A 22724-nucleotide genomic window follows, 5' to 3' on the forward strand; every position below is an offset into this window, starting at 1 on the left:
GCAGCTGATCAATGAATCATCATTGATGTTTCAACTCTCCCTCCCTCTCCTGTCCTTTCTCTGAAATCAATAAAGATATATTAAAAAAAAAAAAAAAGATAACACACCTAGGAGGGCTGAGGTTTCTTCCTCTTTGCAGGAAAGGTGGAACTTTTCTCTTGGCAGAGGCAGGGCTAGGTGTCCAAAAGTCCAGCTCTACCCAACGGCCCTTTCTTTGGCACTGACATGCTTTGGCCCACTGTCAGCAGCGTGGGGTCATTCTGCTCCTGCCTACACTTGCCCACCATATGACTTAGTTTTTTTGGTCTAGTTTGTTGTTGTTAATCCTCACCCAAGGATATTTTTCCATTGCTTTTCAGAGAGAGTGGAAGGGAAAGAAGGAGGGAGAGAAAGAGAGAGAGAGAGAGAGAGAGAGAGGGAGAAACACCGAAGTGAGAGAGACACATCAACCGGTTGCCTCCTGAATGCGCCCTGACCTGGGCTGGGGATTGAACCTGTGACCCTACCATGTGGGCTGACACCACAACCACTGAGCCACACCGGCCAGGGCTGGTCTAGTTTCTTGCCTTTTGCTGACAGGACATTTTACCTCCTGTGTGTTCAGTCTGCCTGCTATACCAGTCAGCCAGCAACACATATTCAGGGTCCTTCGTGAACAGACAGACTACTGCAGTCTTTGTGTCCCTGACACTAGTGACTTGCATGTAGCAGGTATTTCAATAAATGTTGACTAGGTGAATGAACAGAAGATATGGTTCTAGATTCCGCTTGGCTGAGAAGGGGACTGTGTGCTTTTGGCTCTCAGAGTGGTGGTGGTGGGGGTGCTGGGGCTGCTGTAGGAATTGGGCAGAGGGGAGGGCAGGCAGTTTATACTGAGTCTGCTAACACTGCTTGTGGACTGTAAAGGACTTCAGATCTCTGTATATTTGTCTGACAGCTTTGGCCACATGTCCCCTGCAGCTTTTCTTGGTACTAAAATGACTGACTTCATGCACTTGTGGCTAATGAGGTAGAACAGCCAGATACTGGGCCCCCAACTGATATTTGCCCTTTGAACTTTATACTTGGAAGCTGGTTATCGCTCCACTCCCGGAGGGGTTTTCCCAAGAGTCATTTTAAGTTCATGGTAGGGAAACTTTCATTTCATGTTCCACATTCACAGCAACAAAAAGGCTGGGGTCTAAGTCTTGGCTTCTTTCTGGTGTGGGGGTCAGTGTGAACTTTGGAGCAAACTTCAACAGTGAGGGGGTAGAGTTCTGTGATGGTTTGATTCTCAAGGCTCTTCATGGGTTCACCCGTTCTCTTTCTCTGCCTCAGAAGAGCCTAGAGGAAGTTGGGAAGGAGTCAGGGAGAGTGGGTCCCAACCCTGGCTGTACATTGAAATTACCTAGGGGGTTTAAAAACATACTCATGGCCCTTTCCTCTCCCTCCCTGTTCCCCCAACCAAATAAATCTGTACCACTGGGCAGAAGAATGGGAACTTGCTTGGAGAATGTGAATTGAAGAAGCAGAAAGTTGCTGCTGAGGGGAACTGATGGGAATAAAGCTTCTCAGTTGTCACTGTGCTTTAGGATCACCTGGGGAGCTTTGAAAACATGCTGATGCCTGAGTTCCACCCCAGTTTCTGATTTCATTGCTTGGGTGGGGCCTGAGCACTGGACTTTGTTAAAGCTTGTCAAGCGGGGCCAATGTGCAGCCAGGATAGAGAAGCGCTGAGTTAAGTGAAGGGTTTAGGTTGCTTATATGTGATTACCTTATGTAAGGTAGCACAGCCAAAGCAGGCAGATCATTAGACTTCCCTGGGAACCCTGCGCAGAACCCCTGCAGCAGAACTCCCGAGGCAGAACCCCAGGGCTGTAGGTGAATGTTCCTCAGGGGATTCTGATGCTCACTCAGGCTTGGGTCCTGTTTCTGAGGACCTGAGTTGGACCTAGCTGAGCAAACCAGGAAAGCTCCAATTAGTAAGGACTACCCAGCTTTGAGAAGGGAGGGGATGGATGGTTTCATAGGAGCTCCTCTTGGTGCACACTGCCTGCTTGCTCCCTCAAAGTGGTGCAGAGCCACGGTGGCTAAAGTGCTGACTGCGTTTCAGGAGGCAGAGTAGGAGGACTCTGATTCAGTGACGCATAGGGACTTTCTTGGTGTGTCTTCCTGCCAGATGCTCTCACCCATGATGCCTGAGTAAGCGAAAGGTTCTCTAGCCTGAAAAGTTAAGAGTTCGAGGACCATCTGTTCTCTGAGAGTTATAACAACACCTAGGAAGGATGGAAGAAATAATATGTCAAGGAAGCCAGGAAGAGAAAGTGAACTGTAAGGTGTAGAGAGTACCCTAAACCAGCTTTAGGCAACACAAACAAACAAAACAGGCAGTAGAGAAAAGGAGGAAAAACTTGAAATGTCTGGCTTTAGGCAACAGATCTGAGGCTTTTTTTGAGAGTGTAAATCTGATCCCTCTGCGGAAACAGCAGTGGTAGAGTATTCTGGGGACATGGGTACTAGCAGGCCTGAGCATACCAGTTAAGGGGCTTGGCTGTCCCCGAGCAATGTGACTCTGAGTACACATAGACCAGCCTAATGCAGAGACGTGTGGTTTTTCTTGAGCAACATGTGATGAAAAGCTTGTTCACACCAACTATGCCAAAGACCACTAACTATTCTTCTGCCAATTCCTTTGGGATGAATGGCATTACTAGTCAGAAGATACCTGAGGTGTGTCACTGGTGACTTCGAAATTCAAGATAGTGAAGTGAGAGGCGGGTGGAATTTTCATCTCACTGTCAATTGAAGGCTGTGTATGTGAAGGAAAAGAACACAGAATAGGGTGCCTGATTGTAAATGCTAAGATACCAGAAAAATGGGCTCTGGCAAAGGACAGAGCAGATTTCATAAGGATTGGAAGAGATGTGTTTAATAAAGCTTTAAATTGAAATTTTAAAGGAAAGGAGAAAATGCACAGATAATAGTATAAATCTGGGTATTTTGGAGGTATTATATAGAAAGGTATTTGAGGTATTATATAGAAAGGAGAATAAAGATGGAAAAGTTGCTCTGTAATGCATTTAGAGAAAATAAGATAGAAGATTGGGAATGATGTTTTTGGACTCATATCTATAAACCTTTAAGGCTAATAAACTTATTTATGTATGTTTTTTTTTACTACAAGGTGGAAACAATTTCATACTTGATTAAAACGTGATATGAAAGAGTATATTTTTCCCAGCTGGTGTGGCTCAGCGGTTGAGCATCAACTTATGATCTAGGAGATTGCGGTTCGATTCCTGGTCAGGGCACATGCCCAGGTTATGGGCTCGATCCCTAGTCAGGGGCATGCAGGATGCAGCTGATCAATGACTCTCTCATCATTGATGTCTCTTTTTTAAAATATCTTTATTGATTTCAGAGAGAGGAAGGGAGAGGGAGAGAGAGAGAGAAACATCAATGATGAGAGTCATTGATCGGCTGCCTCCTGCACGCCCCCGACTGGGGATCAAGCCCGCAACCCGGGCATGTGCCCTGACCAAGAATCGAACCATGGTCTCCCAGATCCTAGGTCAATGCTCAATGGCTGAACCACACCCGGCCAGGCTCATCATTGATGTTTCTACCTCTCTCTCCCTCTCCCTTCCTCTCTCTGAAATCAATAAAGATATATTGAGAAAGAAGAAAAGAAGAAAGAAAGAAAGAAAGAAAGAAAGAAAGAAAGAAAGAAAGAAAGAAAGAAAGAAAGAATTTTGTTCAAAAACGATGGATTTTCCAGAAGAGCTGAGACTAATGTAGTATATCAAAGACAGATGTGCTTGCATGAGGACCTGCCATAATAAGGGATGCCTGCTCCCCCTGGGCAAGGCCACATTTTGATTCTTTTGATTACAGTGAGAGGGAAATTTCAATACACCAAGATACAGAGACCTGTCAAAGAATTTTACTTCCCCAATGAATGTAATGAACAGTATCACCCAATACTGCTTCCAGCTCTGCCTGAAGGTGGGTTTCTTCTTACAGCTAAATAGAAGTTACAGAAAAGTGGCCCATCTCTTAGAAAGGACACTAGGACACCAGCCTCTGTTACTCCTATCTGCTTACATTGGGGAGAATCATTACATGCCGTTGTCAGAGGCTCTCAGGATCCATCTAGGGAATTTTCCTGAAGGTCTCTCATAGTAAGAGTGCATGGAAATGAATCCTCATCCTAAGGGAAGAAGTGTGGTGACGAGAACAAGAGGATAAAAGCAGAAAGAGTAGGAATGATGTAATTGTGGGTGTAGACTGCACACTGTAGGTCAGAGGGGGACTATTTTCCTTTCTTAATAGAGATTATAAAGTTTGTACAAAAGGGAAAATAAGGTAGTGAAAGAAGTCTCAAGTCCCTGAGCAGCTTTGCTCAAGTTAGTTGCATTCTGTTAAAAGCAGCACCTCTATAAATTAAAAAAAATGGTTTATTATGGCCCTGACCAGGTGGCTCAGGTGGTTGGAGCACCGTCCCATACACCAAAAAGGTTCAGGTGCGATTCCTGGTCAGGGCACATGCCTAGGTTTTGGGTTTGGTCCCCAGTTGGGCATGTATGGGTGGCAACTGATCACTGCTTCTCTCTCGCATCGATGTTTCCCTCTCTTTCTCCCTTCCTTGCTCTCTAAAATCAGTAAACATATCCTGGGGTAAGGATTTTTTAAAAAACATTTATTATGGAAAATTTCAAGCACATCCAAAAGTAGAGTGAATAATATGATGAACTCCCAGGGCTCGTGAATGACAACATGGTTTTATCTATACTCCAACTACCCCACTCTCACCCCACTAGATTATTCTTATTACTTTTTTGCTTTTTAAAAAAAGCTTTATTAACTTCACAGTATGTAATGAGCATCTTTCCATGCAATAGGTGAAACTCCCCTGCTGACAGAAACCTACAAATTCACAACCTTCAATTAGAAACTGGTAAAAGGAGATCCACCGGAAACAAGTAACACCAAAAGGTTTACCATGAAGGTACATCATGAACATGTAGGTTTAGGAAGCAGGTGTATCTCCCTCCTAACTTGAGGGAAACCATCAGGATTCAAAGCATAAGGCAAAACTCATTGCCATGGCCATGGCGAGGGGTCAGCGCTAACTACCCGCAGACTATGGCTTAACTGCTTTCCCCTCATCTTTTCCATCAGCTGTCTCATGTCCTCCCCAATCCTTTCCATATTCTCTCGTCTCATCCTTGCCTGTGGCTCTCTAAGACTCTGACCCCTGTCCCATCTATACTGTAGGATGGGCTGCCTAAGAGGGAGCCACCTGTTCCTCTAGGCACATACTATTCACCAGCTTCCAAAGGGCAGGCCACGGGCTCTCTGTTATTAGCACCTTGCTACTTACCATCCATTTTTTCATTTTCCTGGTTGGCATTTTCCACGCTGAGATTTTTTTACCACTTGTTCCTCTTTAGACCCCTTTGCTCTTGGGCCTATTCTCCTCCTCCGATCCTTGCTGTGAGTGCCCTGCAGCAACACTTGGACCCGCAGACCTGCTACCCCTCGCCTCCGCCTCCTACTGTTGGGGATCCCCTAGCTCGTGGGTCTTCAGGGCCACTGGAAGCAGGAACTGAGAAGGGTGCGAGTGGCCACTGGGTCTGACATATGAGCAAGGCACCACCCCACTATATTGTTAAAAGCAAATCCAAGACATCAGACCATTTAACCTGTAAAGGCTTCAATATGAATCTCAAAAGGATAAGGGCGTATTTATTATTATTATTAAAATAACCAGGGGAAATGTGGAATCCTTGTGAGGAAGTGACTATGCTTACTCAGCGTTGGTACCTCCCAGAAAAAGAAATGCTAGGCTTCCTCTAAAATATACTCTAAATTTTAGGCAGAGATTGCAGAAAAGTTCAGGGCAAAGAATTATAATTTCATAGCTAGGGATTAAAAAAAAAAAAAAAGCCCAGGAGCTTCTTTAAAGTGAAATTCTGATAAAATAGTTGAAAATTATCTTATTTAGGAAGAAAAGGAAAGTCACCTGAAGAAACCAATGTGATTGAACACATTTCTTTTTGGTGAGCTTAGATTTTTAGAAACAAGATACACAAGAAATAGTGAGAGGTGACATACCTAAGACTAAGTATAGGGGTGGCCCAGAACTGCAAGAAGGGTGTCCTGAAGGTTAATGCCCAGCATAAACTAAGGTCTGAAGAAGAGACTGAGGACAATAAAAGGCTCTAGAGGCATGCTGAGAGTGAGAATAGCAAGGGCATGGCAGTTAGTTCTATGAAAGTAGATGGTGGCTAGAAAGAAGCAAGCCTGTTTTTCTTCTAACTTCTAGCAGACGGTTGCTAACCTACAAAGGGTTCAATAAAAAAACCAACAGGCCAACAGATCTAGGCCAACAAAAATGCAAGACCAAGAAAGTTAAGGAGATAGTAATAAAGCATGTCATTGCTTTAAATGTCTTTAACTATCCACTTGCAGACAAATGGAAAGAATTTATAATTAGTTGAAATGACACAATTACCACCAGGCATCTCCAGGATCTGGGAGAACAGGAAGGGTGTGAAATGAAGCTGTCAAGTGATGTATTAGTTTCCTATTGCTGCTTTAACAAATACCAATTATTGACTTAAAACAACACAAATTTATTATTTTAACTGTCCTATAGGTCAGAAGTCTTCACTGGGTCTCACTGGGCCAAAACCAAGGTATCAGCAGTGCCTAGGGGAGAATGCATTTTCTCGCCTTTTGTAGCTTTTAGAGGCTGCCCTCATTCCTTAGCTCATGGACCCCTTTCATCTTCAAAGCCAGCAGTAGCTAGTCAAGTCTTTCTTAATATCCCATCACTCCGATGCTGATTCTTCTGCCTCCCAGGGCCATTGTTCTGCCTACCACAAGAAAGAGGCAGACTCTGAGCATTCCACACTGACAATTTGAAGTTGATTCCTGCCCAAATTCTAGGATCACCTGGTTAGCAAAGTATGAGAAGAAAGGAGACTCTCTAGTAATCTGTATAGATTCACTAAAAACAAGCCATGCTAAGCTAACCGTATTTTTTTGTTCAATTTTAATTTATTGAAGTGCAATATACACCAAGAAACAGCGCACGTTATAAGTGTACAGCTTGATGAATTCTCACAAATTGAACACATGTGTAACCAGCATCAAGAAAGCAGCCCTCGCCCTGCTGGGGTGGCTCAGTGTTTGGGCGTTGACCTATGATTCAGGAGATCACTGTTTGATTCCCGGTCAGGGCATGTGCCCGGGTTGCAGGCTTGATCCCTGGCGGGGGACTGTGCGGGAGGCAGCCCATCAATGACTCTCGCATCACTGATATTTCTATCTCTTTCTCCCTCTCCTTCCTCTATCTGAAATCAATAAAAATACGAAAAAAAGAAAAAAAAAGAAAGCAGCCCTCGAACCTCTGCCCCCTGCCCCCTGCAAGTTGAAGAAACTGGATTTTTAGCCTGAAAGAGGGAAGACCCAAGGGGAACAGGATGTAAATATTTAATGATAAGAAAGATCCTTATGTGGAAGAGGCTTTAGCTTGATTCTGTGTAGCTCCAGAGGAGAGGCCTAAAACTACTGGGTAGAAGTTGTGAGGAAGACATTTTTGGCTTAGTGGAAAGAAGAGCTATTGATCTCTTTTAAAAAATGGAATGATTTGTCTAGTAAAGTATTGCCGTTTTATAGTCTCTGGGCATTTGAAACAGAAAATGGATTCAATAGCGGCCTAAGTTTTGTGTGTTACATTGTATGAATTTAAAACTAATGGTGCTGGGAGAATTGTAGGTTTACCATTCTTTTTCAGGGACTTCTTAGTTTGGGCATCTACACTAAATCTGGGCACCTGATCCTGAGTGGGCGTGCAAGCTTCATTCTGTTCTGGATCTACCTAGGTGGTGCTTTCCTGGCTTTTAGTTCCAGAGTGGATGCTGAGCCTTAGTGCCAGAACTAGCCTCCTACTCCAGGAGCCCATGGAGGCTGGTTTTGATGATTCATTTAGGAGCATTTTTTTAGATTCTTATTGGAGTGACTTCTTCACAGCTTTTCCTTTTTCCAAAGCAGGTGTCAAAGCAGGAACGGAGCTGCACCTGAGTCAAGGGTCCAAAGTGAATTCAGGCCATCTTCCTGTGGACTTGGGCCAGTGTTGGGTGGAGACTGAATTGCACCTAGAGATAGGAGGGCAGGGCATCGCTGTCCTTGAGGTTAACTTGCAGCTGCCTCCATATTCTAACTCCATGGTCTTCCCCTTTCCCTGCCTCTGAAGCAGGAGGTTGGGCTGCACTTCAAGAACAGTGCACTTGGCTGGGTTCTGGGGCCTCTGGTCAGCTGTGTCTGTTGGGGGTGGGGACAGAGAGCCCAGTCAGCACTGCTGCTTGCCATACCCACTTCCTGCTTCATGGCCAAGAGGCCCTGGAGGAAGCTGGGTTTGGGAGAGGGTGAGGGCCAGCTCTCTTCAGGCAGGGCCTCTGCCTCCTGGTTTCTTTCCATGGGATTCTCTTCTCCATTAAAACTAAGCCCCCTGTGCTCAATGCAGAGAGCAGATCTTGGCAAGATGGTGGGACAGTGGCTGAGAAAGAAGGTTGAGTGTGGGGGGCTGGGGACTGGCCGATAAAAGGAGGGATACAAATGGGTGGATATGGGAGTAGAGAAGCCGTGGGCCCAAAATGTAAACAATCCATGTATTTCATTTCAGAATTTGTTGTAATAAGGGACAGCTGAAAACAGGACCTGTGGCACAGGGCTGCAGACTGACTGAAGCAGAACTCGCCGTAGCCTGTCCCAGTTTGCTACTGTGACCCGTGGATTTACGGTTACCCTGAGGGCTAACCATGAATTTTATGGCAGCATCCGTAGTCCCTGGTGTTTGGGGTTCTCTTTGTAAGACAGAAGCAGAGCCCCAGGGGTTAGGGGCAGGGGTTGCAGGAGGAAGAGAAGGGGCTTGAGGGCTGTTGACCGGCTGGAGGCAGAAGTCCAGTGGGGAGCAGGGATGGGAGGCTGGCTGAGGAGGATCAACAGATCTGGAAGATTGTGGAGGGTGAGGTACGGGCACCTCAGCCATTTTGTAGGGTTCTTGTGGAGACTATGCCTTTAATTATTAACAGCACTGAGGAGGCCTGAAATTATGGGTATATTTTTACCCAGCCCTGTGATGAGATGTGATTGTTTTATCAGGCAGAAAAGCAAGTACTTGCATGGGACAGGAATGTCCCTTCTCTGGGAAGAGCAGAAAGGAATTTGGGCAGTGAGTAGAATAGGAAGGTTATAAGGGAAGGGAGAGAGAGAGACAGAAGAAAGGACTGCTATTCTGAGAGGCTGGTCTTTCCTGCTTCTCAGGGTGAAGTGGCCTCTGGTCAGAGTGTGATGGGGCCAGGACACAACAAAATGGGAGAAGTAGGGACACTGAAGGACACACCGCTGCCAGAACTGAGACGGAGTACTTCCTGATCGTACTGGTGACCTGAAGCAGGCAAGCCCAGCACTGGGCCTCACTTTCTCCACCGATAAGGCAGTCTGACTCTGACCTTGCCCTTTGAGGCCTTGGGAGGACTGTAAGTCATCCTTTTTGTGCTCCAGTTGCTGAGCTGGGAAGGAGGGAGCAGTGAAACGATTCACTCTGTCGCAGTGGGGAAGGTATGGTGTAGGTGCCTGCCTGCCTGTGTAAGAGGTTGGTGGGGGACTGAGGAACATGCAGCTGAATTTCAGAATTGTTTCTTTTGACACTCTTCTTTGCCACATCCTGGGGCTACTGGTCAACCTCACAGCATATGTGGGCTTCCCTTCTTGAATTTCTTCTTCTGAAGTGGATTGTAACTTTTTGTGGAGGGTAATGGATTTCTCTTAGGTTCTGACAAAATCTATGAACCCTTTTCTTAGAAAAATGCATATACTTTGGACATATCTACATAACACTTTACAAAGCATTTCAGGCCTTGTGGTAGCCCTAGGTTAAGAACTCTGGCTCTGAGGGCAATCTATGAGTGGACTTTACTGCTCTTTCAGGTAAAGGGAGTGCCTCTACCTCAGGGGAAGGACTTGAGGAATGTTTGTGTCTCTTATTTTTTCATTGTCCAGTCAGGAGAAACGCCCTGTCCCCATTCTGTAGGAGTCTTGGTTCCAAGAATCTTTCCAAGCACAAAAACAAGCAGCTGAGCTGGCAGGCATCTTAATCGTTGGCCAAGAGTCCTGAACTGCCGGCCCAGACATTGGATAGGTCATAAAGGACTCTTCAAGGTTAATAGTAATACCACAGCAACAGAGTGCTGGGTCCTGGAGCCCATATCAGGGGGTAGGAGGGTGAAGAGGGGGCAGAAACCGTTTTCAGAGACAACAGCCAGAACACATCCTAATTCTCTACAGCTACCAGTTGCCTCCCACTGCTGTGAGCACTTTTGTATGTAAGCAAATCCGTACTTTGTTTTGTGTCTCCTGTTTGTGTCATCCTGTTGAGGATGTGTGTACATGTGGTGCTATGTACACAGGTGCTCAGCAAGTTCATTTGCATGATAATGGTGAGGCCATTCTGGGCAGGTTTCTAATGTAGTGCAGGTCTGAGCCCAAAATTTGTTTTTGGCCAAAGGTCTATTTTGGTAACTGGTACTGGAAAAATTGCATGACAGTCTAAGGCCCTCTGGATGGTGAAGTCGGTCACCAATCAGTATTCTTTTTCTTTCAGGTCTCTTAACCTTCGTTAACTGTGCCTATGTCAAGTGGGGAACAAGGGTACAGGATTTTTCCACCTATGCTAAAGTATTGGCTCTGATCGGTGTCATCATCGCAGGCATTGTTAAACTTGGCCAGGGTAAGAAATAACAACAACTACTAACATTTGTTAAGCATTTCCTGAGTCACACTCTTCGAAGGGCCCTTTGTGTGTTATCTCATTTGGCAGGTCCTATTATTCCCATTTTATAGATAAGAAAGCTGAGGCTTCAGAATTAAGTATTTTGCCCAAGACCCTAGCTATTAAGCAGTAGAGCTGAAATATGTACCCAGGCACGGACCCCAAAGCCTGTCCTTCAACTTCTATGCACGCTGCTGCCCAGCAGAGGATGATCTCGGCAATAGGGCTGACAGCCAAGAGTTCAATGGCTTTTGCAGACTGTCAAGTCTAATGCTGTGGCTATGATTGTTCTCCCCTTGGGAATAAGCAAAGGTAGAAATGAACTCCTTATACCCACTCCTCTTATTTCCAGGTCTGAACACCTACCCTACAACTACTCTGTTGACCTGGGCATAGAGTCCTGCCCTTCCTTTATCCCCGTATCAGCTCAGTCAGGTGTTAGAAAGGAGGCAGAATTGGGCAGCTTGCAGGGCAGGACAGAACGGCATCACTCCTGTTCTCCAGCCCTTCTCCTAGGAATCCACCCTGGGACTTCCTGTCAAGATCCCCATGCTGTACCCTGCATTTGACCCATCACTGTAAATGTGCCTTTTCTATTCTTTGTTCCTGCACTGATAGCCTTGCTGCTTAGTTATACTCTTCCACTCCTTTACTGGATCACCTTGAGGTTGGGGAGGTTACTAACCCTTCTTCTTTTCCATGTTTTATGGGTTCCAGGGGCCTCGAGTCACTTTGAGAATTCCTTTGAGGGTTCATCATTTGCAATGGGTGACATTGCCCTAGCACTGTACTCAGCTCTGTTCTCCTACTCGGGCTGGGATACCCTCAACTATGTCACTGAGGAGATCAAGAACCCTGAGAGGTAGGTACCTCACCATCAGCTTTCCATGGCAATGATAGCCATCATTTACTGAGCTTCTGCTGTATGCCACACAGCATACCACTTAGATTTTTATCAGCCCCATTTTAATAGATGTGAGGCCTGAGGCCCAGAAAGTAGCTTGTCTGTGATCACAGTAACAGCTACGTGAACTTTCTTGTGTGTTTAAAAAGTTTTTTCAAGGCCTTTTCACAATTGTTCTTTTATCCCTGTATTAAGGCAGGTTGTACCATGTGCTCATGTATGCTTTTACATTTTCCTTGATAAGTCTTTCACCCACTCTTATCCCCACATAGAGAACTTAAGGTCATAGACTTCCAGAAACCTTCCTGTTTTCCTTCTGATCCCTTGTTTCTTAAATACTTACTGGCTTAATGGTATTGTTTCAGTCATTCAATGGTATCACCTCACCATTGTTACTCTAAATTACCCCCTAGTCATGCAGAGTGAAGAGCACTAGACAGGGATTCAAAGGGCCTATCCACTGATTTGTTGGATGACCTTGAGAGAGTCCCTGACATCTGTCGGCTACCTTATGTCTGAGTGGGTTGAATAATATGATCTCCAGAGCCTTTCCTGGCTGTAAAATTCAATGGCTCTGGGAACTAAGATTTGCCAGGGAGTATGTTTAAGTTTTTAGCCAAAATAATAATAATAAATTCCTTCTGGCTTTGAGAAACAAAGAATACTCTTGGTATACTTCCAGTGTTGCAACCCTGGGAGCAGACAACAGAAGCAGGATTAAGGCCTGGGTGGTGCTTCCACCTACTGGACAGAAGCCGAGAATGACTTGAGAGTATTTATACTGCCCCCCTTCCGGCTCCTCCCCCCTCCAGTCTCACTGTGAAGACTTGAGAAGTCTTTGCATCTTTCTTTTGGCCACTGGTTAGAATGGTACCCAAGGTTCTCAAACTGAGTAAGGGGGTGGGGTGGACATTATCTCCCAGGTTGCTTGTTCATATACACACATTATTCTTCCTACTGAAGGACTATCGTTTTCTGGAGACATTAGATTTCACAATTGGCCTCCATAATTTCTTCTTATATATTTCTTAACCTTAAGACAAATTTCCCAATACTTACATTTTAATTTTTTTTCAGCGTTCACAATTTGAGAGAAAGAATTCTTGGATGTAAAACAACCCCCCCCCCCATCTTCCTGTGCTATTGTGATGATGTGACAGTTGTTAACCCTTTTTTTGGGCATAGTAGCACTTTCTCCAAATGTGATATTCCTTTCCCTTAATGCTCTTTAGTTCTTAAAAGTTCAAAGCTTAAGCTACTATCCTAGGCAACAAAGGCAAAGGCATTGGGGAAATGCCACAAGTGTGACAGAATCTAAGGATTAAAGGAGAGATGGGGATGCAACTATGGACTAACGTATCTACTATTCTATTTGGCTGTAGGAATTTACCCCTCTCCATTGCCATTTCCATGCCCATTGTCACCATCATCTACATCTTGACCAATGTGGCCTATTACACCGTGCTAGACATGAGGGACATCCTGGCCAGTGATGCTGTTGCTGTGGTAAATGATTTTCACTAGCAGAAGGCTGAGGGTTTTTGAGCTTCTAGGTATAGTGCAGCTCTTGAAAGTCTCAGTAGATAGTTCTTAAAAGGACACTGGGATACTGGGCTTTGCAAGGAGGTACTGTTACCCCTGTTGTGGAAGGGTTGGAGTTCAAGTAGTGGGAATCTAGGGGCATGTCTGTCCTTGCCTTTCATCCCTAATGACTCTTTTCCTTAGACTTTTGCAGACCAGATTTTTGGAATATTCAACTGGACAATTCCACTGGCAGTTGCATTATCCTGTTTTGGTGGCCTCAATGCCTCCATTGTGGCTGCTTCTAGGTATGAGTGGTATCTTTTACTGGAGGGTCTTCTGAAACCTATGGCTAGGGGGAGGTAGGGTTTATAGGATTGACTTTAGTCACTGTGCTCCCCAAATGACATTCGCAGCCTCTAGTTCTTACTAATCTCTATATTGAGCTCCATTCCATATTATCTAAACTTTCTTGGAGGGGATGGCAGAGATGGAGGGCTCTGTAGCTCATGAACCAGACTGCACTTGGTGTTTCTCAGCCTCTCCTATCTTACCCAAAATAGGCTTTTCTTTGTGGGCTCAAGAGAAGGCCATCTCCCCGATGCTATTTGCATGATTCACGTCCATCGGTTCACCCCAGTGCCTGCTCTGCTCTTCAATGTAAGTGATTCCAAGGATGAGGCTGAAAGCCAGATTGTGGGGGAAACTTTATTAAAAGTAGATGCAACTGTCCTAGTTTCCTAAAAGCTCTAAAGGAGATTCTAATAGAAAAAATACTGATAGGACATACTGTGGACAAGGCATTCTGCTAACTGCTGCAGTGGTTCCTAAGGAGAATCTATCTTCTCTGAGGAGTGGTAACCTTTGGATCAGGATAAGGCATAAAGCACATGGGATACATTGTAATGACTGCCCTGATAGTGAAGATATAGTTTTTAAGGGAAGAAGTGAATCACTTCCATGGGGGTAGAGGATGAATGAGGAAAGACTTCTTTGACCAAGGGCATTCGAAGTAGATTTTTTTTCATCCTCGCTGGAGGATATTTTTTCCATTGCTTTTTCAGAGAGTGGAAGGGAGAGAGGGAGAAACATGGATGTGAGAGAGACACATCGATTGGTTGCCTCCTGCATGCACCCTGACGGGCCGGGGAACAAGCCTGCAACTGAGGTATGTGCCCTTGGCTGAAATCGAACCCGGGACCCTTCAGTTCGTGGGCTGACACTTTAACCACTGAGTCAAACCGGCTAAGGCTTGAAGTAGATTTTTAAGGTTAGGGTTGCAAATGGTAGTAGAGATGGGCTTTAGGTTAAGAGAAACAGCATCAGAAAGTTCAAAGGTAGAGCAATATGGAGATGAGTAGTAGATGATAAGCTGGAAATGTAGGTTGGAATCATTACAGGGAGGCTTTTAAGCAAAATATTTTTGAGGAATTGTTTTGAGCTGTGCTTTATAGGGGTTGAAGAATGGGCTGAAAAACCAAATGAGGCTATTGACTTAATAGAAAAGGAATGAGATATTAAAACTCAGGTGCTAAAGAGAATGGGAACAGAAAAGGACAGATGGGGAGGCTCGGAGGACTTGGAAAAGGGGACGGATTTGGTAAAGGGGAGTGAAAAATACCTTAAGTAACAAAGGCCTTGAGGAGCTGATTGTGCTTACAGGGTATCATGGCATTGATCTACTTGTGTGTGGAGGACATCTTCCAGCTCATTAACTACTACAGCTTCAGCTACTGGTTCTTTGTGGGGCTCTCAATTGTGGGTCAGCTTTATCTGCGCTGGAAGGAGCCTGAGCGACCTCGTTCACTCAAGGTAACTCACCTCCATCCCACCTCTGCTCCATCTGCCCTGGGGACTCTTACAAGATGGTTTACTCAGAAACTTTTGTCTAGGACTTGCTGGTGGCAGTGTGTTGAGACAGAGCGGATGAAAAGGCAGCTAGCTCACTGCTCTAAATCTTTTGGCTGTCAATCCTGAGCTAATTTCCAGTTTTCTTCTGTGCCCTTAGCTCAGCCTTTTCTTCCCCATTGTCTTCTGCTGCTGCACCATCTTCCTGGTGGTCATTCCACTTTACAGTGATACCATCAACTCCCTCATTGGCATTGGCATTGGCCTCTCAGGACTGCCCTTTTACTTCTTCATCATCAGAGTGCCAGAACACAAACGACCTCACTGCCTCCGAAGGATTGTGGGTAAGATTTGGATCCTCAGGTTGGCTTGGCTAATACACAACTTTTTTTTTTTTTTGCCTTTTCTGCAAATCCTGTCCCAAGTCACCTTTGCCATAGCCCTTTCCTGTTGTTACCCTAAGGCTTAACTAAATTGTCTCCTCGGGCCCAACCTTATTCAGTGCCACTGGAACTCAGCCCAGTTGACCTCTTGAATTTTGATTCAAACTTCTCTTTGTAGCATCTACCACACGGTACCTCCAGGTTCTATGTATGTCAGTTGCTGCAGAGATGGACTTGGAAGATGGAGAGATGCCCAAGCAACGAGATCCCAAGTCTAACTAAATAATACACAGAATCCTGAGATATGAAAAGCAGAACCTCTTGCCTTCTACTGGTTGAAGCCAAGGAAGTTGAAAAGGAAAGCTTACTTCTTTAGAGGCACCTGTCCAGAAGCCTGGTCTAGGCAGCTTCAACAACCTTTGAACTTGCTTTTTTGAGAGATGGACAGTAATTTATTTGTTTTGCTACATATTGTTCCAGATTTTTTTAAAGGGGTGATAAAGCAGACTGGTGGGAGCATGTCAGGTGTGGGTTTGGTTATTCTAGAAGCACATTCCCATGTGTTAGACGTTTACTCACTTTGGGGGAGTGCCTACCTATGCCTCTTTTCCTTTAAAAGGGTCAAAAATGCTCCAAACTTCCTGTCTCCTTTAAAGAGACATGGAACTGTATAGGTGCTGGACAATAAAAGGGTTATGTTCCTAAGCTTTGAGGGTCTTCATTTTATATGGTGTCTCTGAGGGCAGTTCCTATTAGCGTGGCAAGAAAACTAAAAACAATCTAATGCTTAAAAGTATCAGAGTATTTCTTCCCTCTCAAGCCCGTTGCTGAGGCTGATGCAACCAATCTCTGCACCTAAGCTGCTGCAGCAAAATGTTAAGGTTGTTAGATAAAAACTATATCAATGTCCATTCTTCTTCATTACCACTAAGAATTTGAGCACATCTACTTCTTGAAGGATATTTTATAGGTAACCTTGGGGTAAATAAATGTGGTTATTCTGTTTTGATATAATCTCAACTTATCAGGCATACCTCTGTAACTGCAATGCAAACAACACATCTATGGGGTTGGGGTCTAAGCTCTTAACGCCAGGTTACTATACTGAGATACTTCCTAAGAGCACAGGCCAGCAAGAGCAACCACCACCAACCTGTTCTTTAGTTTTCTGAAGCACACAATCCATCTCCCCATTTAATAAATACCAGGAAACAATATATAATACAGAAGTTTACTAATCCTGTGGATGGGAAGATCACTTGGCTCCCCAGTGCTCTTTTATACTTAGACGTAAGAGTTTAGTCAAATCCACTTTTAAAACGAGTATCTCCATGTCCCACAGTTTCTAGGTCTGGGCAAGGACCCAGTATCACATCTTGTTCTAAGGCTGAGTCTTTAGAGAAACAGAGTTAATGTCAGTATGAGCACGGAACATCATTCAGCCAAGTGTGTCACGCCAAGGCTGCTTTGACTTTGGTTTGTTGCAGCTGCTGTTAGGGGTGGTGGGAGGGGGATTTTTTCCATGTTGTAGCAGAGGGTTGTGGGTAAAGGTCTGTCGTAAGGGACCTGGGGGAAGAAGAGAAGTTTAATAAACAAAAGGAAGGAAGAAACAATGACAGATTTTAGACTGAAAGGGCTATTTACCCCTGGATGCTAGCTCCAAGTGATTCTGCATGCGCCGTTCACGCTCTTGTAGCTGATAGTTGATTTCAGCGTTCTTCCAGCCTATATAAAGAGTAAGTCAGTCTCATACCCATTTTTAGACCACCTTCCTCCGGGCCTGACTCACAGAGGACAGGCCCTTACCTGTTTTGAAGCTCTTTAAGAAGCCTTCCCGTGGAGGTAATTTGCTGGCATCATGTACAACACGCTGGGGGATTTTAAGTACAGTGCGTACAGCTGGAATCCGGAGGCAAGCCACCTGGACCAGGGAAAACATATTCGAGGAGAGCCAATACACGAACACTGCCTGGATGAGAAGAGAAGGTAATGAGAAACTGCATCCCTGGTTATCCTGCAGGAAGGAAGCTAGGCTAGGAGGAAGGACTTGGAGCCAGCCCCTAAGTCATTGCCTACCGAGGGGAAATGGACAGTTATGGGCAAGACTGCCAGGGGCATCAATCTCATAACATTTCTCATCCAGTGAAGGTCAGCACTTTGCACACCAGTTTCAGCACCTAGCTGCCAAGAGAAAAGCAGAGGAAGAGTAGCAATTTTAGTGACTATGGCTCAGATTTCTTACCCATCAACTCTATTCCTCCAGGGAGTAAAGAATGATCATTCCATATAATTGCTTTACCCTAATTCCAGTTCACTTTGCAGGCCTGGCACCTGGCCAACCTGGGCTTACCTCAAGGACACCCCACATTGTAGCAGTGACTACCAGTGGTAATATGTAGGTGGGGTCAGATAGTGTGAGATCCTGGAACCACCAGAGGCCACCTGTCTGTAGGCTGGGCACAGGAAGATTGGCCATTTCTCTCAAGGAAATGAAGAAGGAGATGAAGATCGGTGCCTATCACAAAGGATAAACAGTGTCAGTACCGTTTATCAGAGGGGACATTTTCATTATTCCATTATTAAAAATCATGTATAATACCACCTCCACCTGCTTTCTGGGGGTCTAGGGCATGGGAAACAGGAGGTAATCTGATTGGTTCAGGATAAAATAAGGGAAATGTTTTTGCTTACCTGAGTCAGAGGTAGAATGAGAGGTCTAAAGAGTTTAATATCATGTTTTTTCTGATACAATGTCATCTCCGAGGATGCCCTGTAAACTGAGAAGCGAGGGGAAGTTAGTGGTTGGGCAGAGAGTTACATTGCTGGAGGTGACCATCCTCATCACCTGCCCCATGACTTTTCTAAATGACCCTGGCCAGTCACTGGAACCATAAGGTGCAAGAAGCAGGTAAATATTTAGGACCTGCCCAACTGTAGCAACTCCTGACTTAGGTTGTTCCTTTCCCTCAGCAGAATGTCAGGAAAAGTGTAAATGTGGTCCTCTCCCACGCTCATTCTGCAATTGACTCACACTCAGCATGGTCTCCTGCCAACTTGGCGTCTCTGATTCGAGTGGAAAACTTTTGGATTTCTGGCATGTGGTTGTGGATCTTGGCTGCCTCTCGTTGGCCCTTCACAATGAGAGGAAACACCAGGCAGCGGGCAAAGACTGTACCTGGAAAATACATACTAGGATTGGAGTAAAATTAAAGCAGTTCTACAGCTAGAAGGTTGAAGATTTTTAGATTCTTACTGAAAGGCTCTCTCTTATTCTAGTCTTTTCCATACTGTGACTCATACCCAAGGGACCCGAAACAAAGGTAGGGATATGAGTTAGTTCCTTCAAGGCTCAGTCCTCTGCTTTGACATCACAAAAGTCTAGCATTAACTTCTCTAAGCAAACAATCATGAATCTTGTTTCCTTGAACAAAAGGTGACAGAAGGTGCTTTTCTAGATCAATGGATTCCAAACTTTTTTATTATCAATGGAACATCTCCCTTTCTCCCCCAACTCCTAGTCCCAATATGTGTAACAGATAAAATTAAGCTGCCCTAGGTGAGGGGATAGTCTTGCTATAGGACTGTTTAAACTCTGGCCTTTGCTTTGGTCAGAGAGGTACCTTGACAGAACACTGGGGTTCTCAGGAATAAAGTTTGAAAGCCGCTGTTTTAGAAACCTCTGGAGCAGGAGCTAATATGGTGGCCTACCACTTAAGCTCCTTCCTATTTCTTTTTTTATACTTCATATCCCTGATCATGCCAACAAATATTAACTTAATTTATGGTATCTATAGACAAGCAAGTGGGTCTGGGCTAAAGCCAGTCTGGCTCAGTGGTTAGAGCTTTGGCCCATGGACTGAAGGGTCCCGGGTTCGATTCTGGCCAAGGGCATGTACCTCCATTACAAGCTGTGCAGGCTCGATCCCAGGCCGAGGTCAGGGCATGTACAGGAGGCAGCTAATCAATGTGTCTCTCTCACATCAATGTTTCTCTATCTCTCTCCCTTCCATTTTCTCTGAAAAGCAATGGAAAAAATATCCTCTGGTGAGGATAAAAAATAAATAAATAAAAAGAGATGGGAGTTGAGGAGAGATACAGGTTTAGGCTTTACCAACATTATGATGGATGATGTGCAGTGGAAAGAAGGGAGCTAAGGATGGAACCCAGAATACCAACACTGGGTATTCTGGGGTAGACAGTGTATTGGACAATGGAGATGGGAAGGTGTGGTCAGAAAGAAAGGAAGAAAATCAGAAAAGACTGTCACAAAAGCCAAGGAATATATTTCAGAGTCTAAAGTGTCTAACACAGAAAAGTCAACTATAAAAAGAAAGTGGATTTAGCAATGATGTAATGGCAGTTACAATGAAGTGGTAGTAGTAAAAGGGTCAAAGAGTGGAAAGAAGTAAGCTCACTGGATACAGAATACTCTTTTAAATAATAGCTATGAACGGAAGGAGAAAGTGAACTAAGAATAAAAGGTGAACTAAGAATAAAAGGGAAAAGATTTTCTTCCAAGAAAAATATGGTATACTTGAGCATGTTTATATGTTCAGAGTAGGTTAATAAAAAGGGAGAAGTTGAAGACACAGGGAGATAACATGATCCCAGGAGCAACGTGTAGGAAGATACAGAATCTGAAGCAGTTTTAGCCTACAGAAGGAACAATGTGAGCGTTTCCCAATATTGGGGCTTAACTGCCTGATCTGACTTTTTACTCTCCTTAAACCAGGGCAGCTTCATCACTGTGAAAAAGGTCCCCTTACTCTAACCCCATGCTCACATTCAAATATTTACACTTCTTGAATCACAGATGTTCTACTGGTATTACAATGCCCTTTAGGAAATAAAGGTGGAGTGCATCTAAGTATCATGGGTCTTTATCCCTCATTGGAATCTGTTTTTTCTGACCTCTAAACTTCAACTATTTCCTTGATCCCCTCACAGAATTGCTATTCTTTAAAGTTCTATCCCTAACTCCCCATTTCCTCCAGGATCCCTTTTCCATGATGCAGTCCTCTTACACACAGCAATGGCCCCCCACCAAGGTAGGCCCAGGTTAACATGTATAAATTCCAGTAGGTTCTGGATCATTCCCACTGGGGTGTAGGACCCCAGCCCCAGTTCAGTGAAGCTCTGTTCTGCAGCAGCTTGGACTACATCTGCAGTCTCTCCAGAAGCCACCTCAGTTACTGCTGTAGGTGCGGGAGTTGCAGGAATGACAGGAGGGGCCTGAACCTGTGCAAAAAGGAAGCCATGTGTAATATTCAGTAGGTGGGACACAGAAATTGGGGGCCCTTTATGATAACCAGGACTGGGTTGTTCTCTTGACTCTCTACTTCCCATTCTCCCAGGTTAGCCTACATGTCCACAGAACTCAGGTCTTAAAAAGAACACTTCATTTTGCCCCCAAGGTAGGAAAATAACTTACTTATAGAAAGATGTCATGAAAGTTATTTCTTATATCAGTGTTTTCCAAACTTCAGTCATTTGAGTATCACTGTTAAGATTTTGCACATACTCAAACCATTATAATAATTTTCCTTTAAAACAACTCAGTTTTTAAGACCAAAATATCTACTTAGTCTCAGCCTCAGATATATCAATATTCATGAAATCATGTAAATGATATGCAAGTTTCAAATTTCTAATACACACACACCTGGAATCACATTTCATATTGCCATCAGTGGCTTGGCACCTCTGGGAAACAATGGCATGTATATAACGTAAATCTCTTCTGCTGTACTCCCCCCAACTGACTGGAAAAGACCCCAAGCAGAGAGCTGTGCGGAGTGTGAACAAGAACCCTCCTCCACATCCCACTTCCCCCTAGTCAAAACAAAATAAAAACAAAAAATCAACCAAGCAGCACCACTCCGAACACTGCGGGGTCTAAACGCGTCTTACCTGGGCCTGTGCAAGCGAGACGGCAGAGACACTGAGGCCACGGGGGCCGGGCGCCGCGAGGAGGACATAGTGCGGGCGGCCGCAGCACCGGGCGGCTGGGAACGGGAACCGCGCGGCCAATGGTCTCCGGGGCCACTGCGAGGGCCCTGCGACGCTGTGAAACTGCGCGCGGAAAAGGAGGAGGAAGCGCTTTAATCGGGGGCAGAAGTCGCGCGTTATGCTCACAGCCCCCTCACCCCGCAAGGCGCCGGCAGCCAGCTCCCACAGGTGAGGACTCTAACCCGCGCCGGAAGGTTGGCCCAAAGGCCGCTGAGTCCTGCACCTCACCTGCCGCAGGCCCACCCCGCGACCCAGAAGCCCAGGCGGAGGTTCCCTTGGCAGGGGTGAAGCCTGTTCCGGGCACAGACAGCGACACGGGGCCGCTGAGCCCGCGGGGTCGAAGGAGGTAGCCCTTCTGCGTTCTCACGGGTCTGGAGGTCAAGGGACACAGGTCCCGGTGAGCAGGTCAGCGTGTGCTCATCCCCCAGCATGAGTTGCCCCTGGCTTGGGTCATAGGGACAGGACAGCATCCGGCAGCTCAGCCCTGGCGCATTCTTACCTGACGCTGCGGCCGTAGCAGGCGGAGGAGCTCCCGGCGCCCGCACATCAGTACCACCGCCATTTTGACGGGAAGAGGGCTTTTTTCGCGCATGCGCACTCAGCCCCGCCGCCTCGCGGGAGAGGCTCTTTTGGAAATGGGCGTGAAGCCGGAGCGGTCGCCGCGATCGAGGCGGTAAAGGGAGACTGGATGGTGGCGGCCATGTTTGAAGTGGGTAAGAAGCCGCCAAGGCCGTATTTACAAGATCCCGCGGAGAGTGTTTTCAGAAGGTTGACGTTAAGAGCCCCCTAAGTGGCCTTAAGCTGAGGAGTTTTCCTCCGTTTCTAAATCCATGATTCTGCTGCGATATGTTGAGCTAAAAAATAGCCTCAGGACAGCCTTGGCTGTGTCTGGTGTAGTTTCCCCCCCGCCCAGTGATGCTGGATTCTTATTTCTAGATAATACTGTAGTGACAGATCCAGTGAAATTTGAGTGTAGTCTGGAGTATGAACAGAAATTGGAGGACGGCAGCTTCTCGGAAAAAATTACCTCCCAGATAAAAGACAAAGCTTTAAGAGGAGCCTCCATCTTTCCCTTTTCCCTTTGGTGGGGTTGTGTGAGGAGCATCGTGACTGGGGACTAGTCTAAAGATGAAAAGCTGAGTGTTGAAGGTGGTTGTGTGGAAAGATAGAAAACCCCAGAGTACTTGTTGATGTCATTGAGTTGCTGCATCAAGCTGGGAACTACAGATCTCTAGACTTT

At 45.4% G+C, this 22724-nt stretch overlaps 2 protein-coding genes across 2 annotated transcripts in view; one reads left to right on the forward strand and one right to left on the reverse strand.

Moving 5' to 3' along the window:
* Positions 1-16486, forward strand: part of SLC7A7 (solute carrier family 7 member 7) — a gene marked incomplete at its 5' end in the record, with an annotated part of 31061 nt that extends 14575 nt beyond the window's left edge. Inside the window, 8 exon segments of the mRNA XM_081119813.1 lie at positions 10652-10777; positions 11537-11681; positions 13106-13229; positions 13449-13552; positions 13808-13904; positions 14907-15056; positions 15253-15436; positions 15654-16486. Of these exon segments, the coding sequence (XP_080975939.1) occupies positions 10652-10777; positions 11537-11681; positions 13106-13229; positions 13449-13552; positions 13808-13904; positions 14907-15056; positions 15253-15436; positions 15654-15757 (1034 nt within the window). The 3' untranslated portion in view covers positions 15758-16486.
* A 206-nt stretch (positions 16487-16692) lies between these two features.
* On the reverse strand, positions 16693-22078 carry OXA1L (OXA1L mitochondrial inner membrane insertase). Its single transcript, XM_081119822.1, has 10 exons — positions 21984-22078; positions 21386-21547; positions 20500-20713; positions 18507-18650; positions 18167-18252; positions 17826-17990; positions 17552-17656; positions 17282-17444; positions 17120-17200; positions 16693-17041 (listed from the first exon to the last, which is right to left on the reverse strand). Exons 1-10 carry the CDS (start codon positions 22074-22076, stop codon positions 16914-16916), a joined length of 1341 nt encoding a protein of 446 aa, XP_080975948.1. The 5' UTR covers positions 22077-22078; the 3' UTR covers positions 16693-16913.
* Positions 22079-22724: the final 646 nt, after the last annotated feature.

This window comes from Miniopterus schreibersii, assembly GCF_964146895.1.
Source record: "Miniopterus schreibersii genome assembly, chromosome: 1".
In the NCBI taxonomy this organism is placed as follows: Eukaryota; Metazoa; Chordata; class Mammalia; order Chiroptera; family Miniopteridae; genus Miniopterus; species Miniopterus schreibersii.

Excerpts from the sequence above, each read along its gene's own strand:
- OXA1L (XM_081119822.1), bottom strand. The coding sequence starts at position 22,076 with ATGCGCGAAAAAAGCCCTCTTCCCGTCAAAATGGCGGTGGTACTGATG. Across the intron at positions 20,714-21,385 it reads TCTCGCTTGCACAGGCCCAG|GTTCAGGCCCCTCCTGTCAT; the intron begins GTAAGACGCGTT and ends CTTTTTGCACAG. Across the intron at positions 17,042-17,119 it reads CTTGGAGCTAGCATCCAGGG|GTCCCTTACGACAGACCTTT; the intron begins GTAAATAGCCCT and ends TTCTTCCCCCAG.